Source organism: Apaloderma vittatum, unplaced genomic scaffold, assembly GCF_000703405.1.
Source record: "Apaloderma vittatum isolate BGI_N311 unplaced genomic scaffold, ASM70340v1 scaffold25597, whole genome shotgun sequence".
Taxonomy (NCBI): domain Eukaryota; kingdom Metazoa; phylum Chordata; class Aves; order Trogoniformes; family Trogonidae; genus Apaloderma; species Apaloderma vittatum.
In genome coordinates this window covers 1,364-1,720 of record NW_009727079.1, presented here as the reverse complement: position 1 = coordinate 1,720, position 357 = coordinate 1,364, and the positions used below count along the sequence as shown (strand labels likewise).

The 357-nt window shown below is 62.5% G+C and overlaps 1 protein-coding gene across 1 annotated transcript in view; it reads right to left on the bottom strand.

The window, feature by feature from the left end:
• Positions 1-50: 50 nt before the first annotated feature.
• LOC104277042 (discoidin domain-containing receptor 2-like) overlaps positions 51-357 on the bottom strand; it is a gene marked incomplete at both ends in the record, with an annotated part of 1,267 nt that continues 960 nt past the window's right edge. Inside the window, one exon of the mRNA XM_009873561.1 lies at positions 51-234. Coding sequence (XP_009871863.1) covers positions 51-234 — 184 coding nt within the window. The remainder of the gene's footprint in view (positions 235-357) is intronic.

Genomic DNA, 357 nt, shown 5'->3' with positions numbered 1-357 from the left:
AGCGTGGCAATGGTGGGGGGCAGGGAGGGGGGACCGGGGGGCACACGGACCTTCATGGCAGTGAAGTTCCTGATGCGGTCAAACTCGAAGGTGATCTCCACGTAGCCGCCGGCAGTGCTCTCATTGCGCCAGCCGACATAGTCGTAGCCCGGCCAGACGTGGGACTCGTGGGTCTGCGTGAAGTCGTCCAGCCCCGACACCCCGCCCGTCAGCTGGCCCAGGCCCTCTGTCATGCTGGCATGTGCGAGGGGGAAAAGGGAGCGTGACTCTTGCCAATCCCCCAAACCCGCCACCACCCAGCACCCTCCTCCGCCTCGGGAAATTCAGGAGGGTTTTTTGTTTTTCTTGACATTTTCT